Source organism: Monopterus albus, unplaced genomic scaffold (genome assembly GCF_001952655.1).
Source record: "Monopterus albus unplaced genomic scaffold, M_albus_1.0 scaffold83.1, whole genome shotgun sequence".
In the NCBI taxonomy this organism is placed as follows: domain Eukaryota; kingdom Metazoa; phylum Chordata; class Actinopteri; order Synbranchiformes; family Synbranchidae; genus Monopterus; species Monopterus albus.
Genome location: NW_018127963.1, coordinates 1393986 through 1395035, shown reverse-complemented (window position 1 = coordinate 1395035; position 1050 = coordinate 1393986). Strand labels below are relative to the sequence as shown.

General features: G+C 46.6%; 1 protein-coding gene across 2 annotated transcripts in view; it reads left to right on the top strand.

Annotated features, from left to right (window-relative positions):
* cdc34a (cell division cycle 34 homolog (S. cerevisiae) a) overlaps positions 1-690 on the top strand; it is an 11739-nt gene extending 11049 nt beyond the window's left edge. For both annotated transcript variants that reach the window (XM_020607070.1, XM_020607071.1), the window contains exons 4-5: positions 64-198; positions 321-690. In XM_020607070.1, coding sequence (XP_020462726.1) covers positions 64-198; positions 321-546 — 361 coding nt within the window. In that variant the 3' untranslated portion in view covers positions 547-690. The remainder of the gene's footprint in view (positions 1-63; positions 199-320) is intronic.
* The last annotated feature ends 360 nt before the right edge of the window (positions 691-1050 follow it).

Below are 1050 nucleotides of genomic sequence, written 5' to 3'. Positions count from 1 at the left end.
CTCCTGTATTTCTTTCCTCTGTTTAAATCTCTCCTTTTTCTGGCATCTGACATCTCCGCTCAGGACCATCCTTCTCAGTGTGATTTCTCTACTGAACGAGCCCAACACCTTCTCCCCAGCTAATGTGGACGCGTCCGTCATGTACCGCAAGTGGAGGGACAGCAAGGGCAAGGACAGAGAATACATCGAGATCATCAGGTACTGAGAGGACATGCAGCACTCCTCACAATTCAGAGAAGCACATACGACCTAGTACCAGCACTGAAGCTCTAGCCTCGTCTGACTTTCTTTTTATTCTCATCTATCCTTCCTTCTCACAGGAAGCAGGTGCTGGCTACCAAAGCTGAGGCAGAGCGAGATGGCGTCAAGGTTCCTGTCACACTGGACGAGTACTGCGTCCGCACACAAATCCCACCCACAGACGATGGCTCCAACCTCTTATACGACGACTACTATGACGATGAGGAGCTGGAGGACGATGACGACGAGGACGACAATGAGGACTGTTGCTATGATGAGGATGACTCGGGCACTGAGGACTCCTGACCTTGCCTCCCCTGATCCGTCCCTGCCCCCACACCTCCCTTTTCTGTCATAAACTGAATTTTAGTAATTAGCACAGACATGTCCACCTTCTGTCACATGTGCAGTCACAGCATGCACACTAAAACCTGACTCATTGAAAAGAAAGCTACAGAGTGGTTTGTTTTTTGTTTCTTTTTTTATTTGTTGTCTGAGTAGAGGTTGCACACATGACAGACAAACTTAAAGTAATAATACTTCATCTGCTTGTGCTTGTCTACACTGATAACTGGATTAAATTTCCCCAAAGGTGTTTTCGCTTTAAGACCAATTTCTTCTTCTGGCTTTTAGAGGAGCAAAGCCTGTCCAGGGGCTGTGTTTCTATTAAAAATCGGGCTAAGGAATGGTCATGCCTTTATTTAGGAAGGAATGTAACGCCACAGGTCCAATCAGAGTAAAACAAGCAGTGAGCATTTGAGACAGACCCTACTGTAGGAAAATTGGCATACACTGCACACGTGCTTTTGA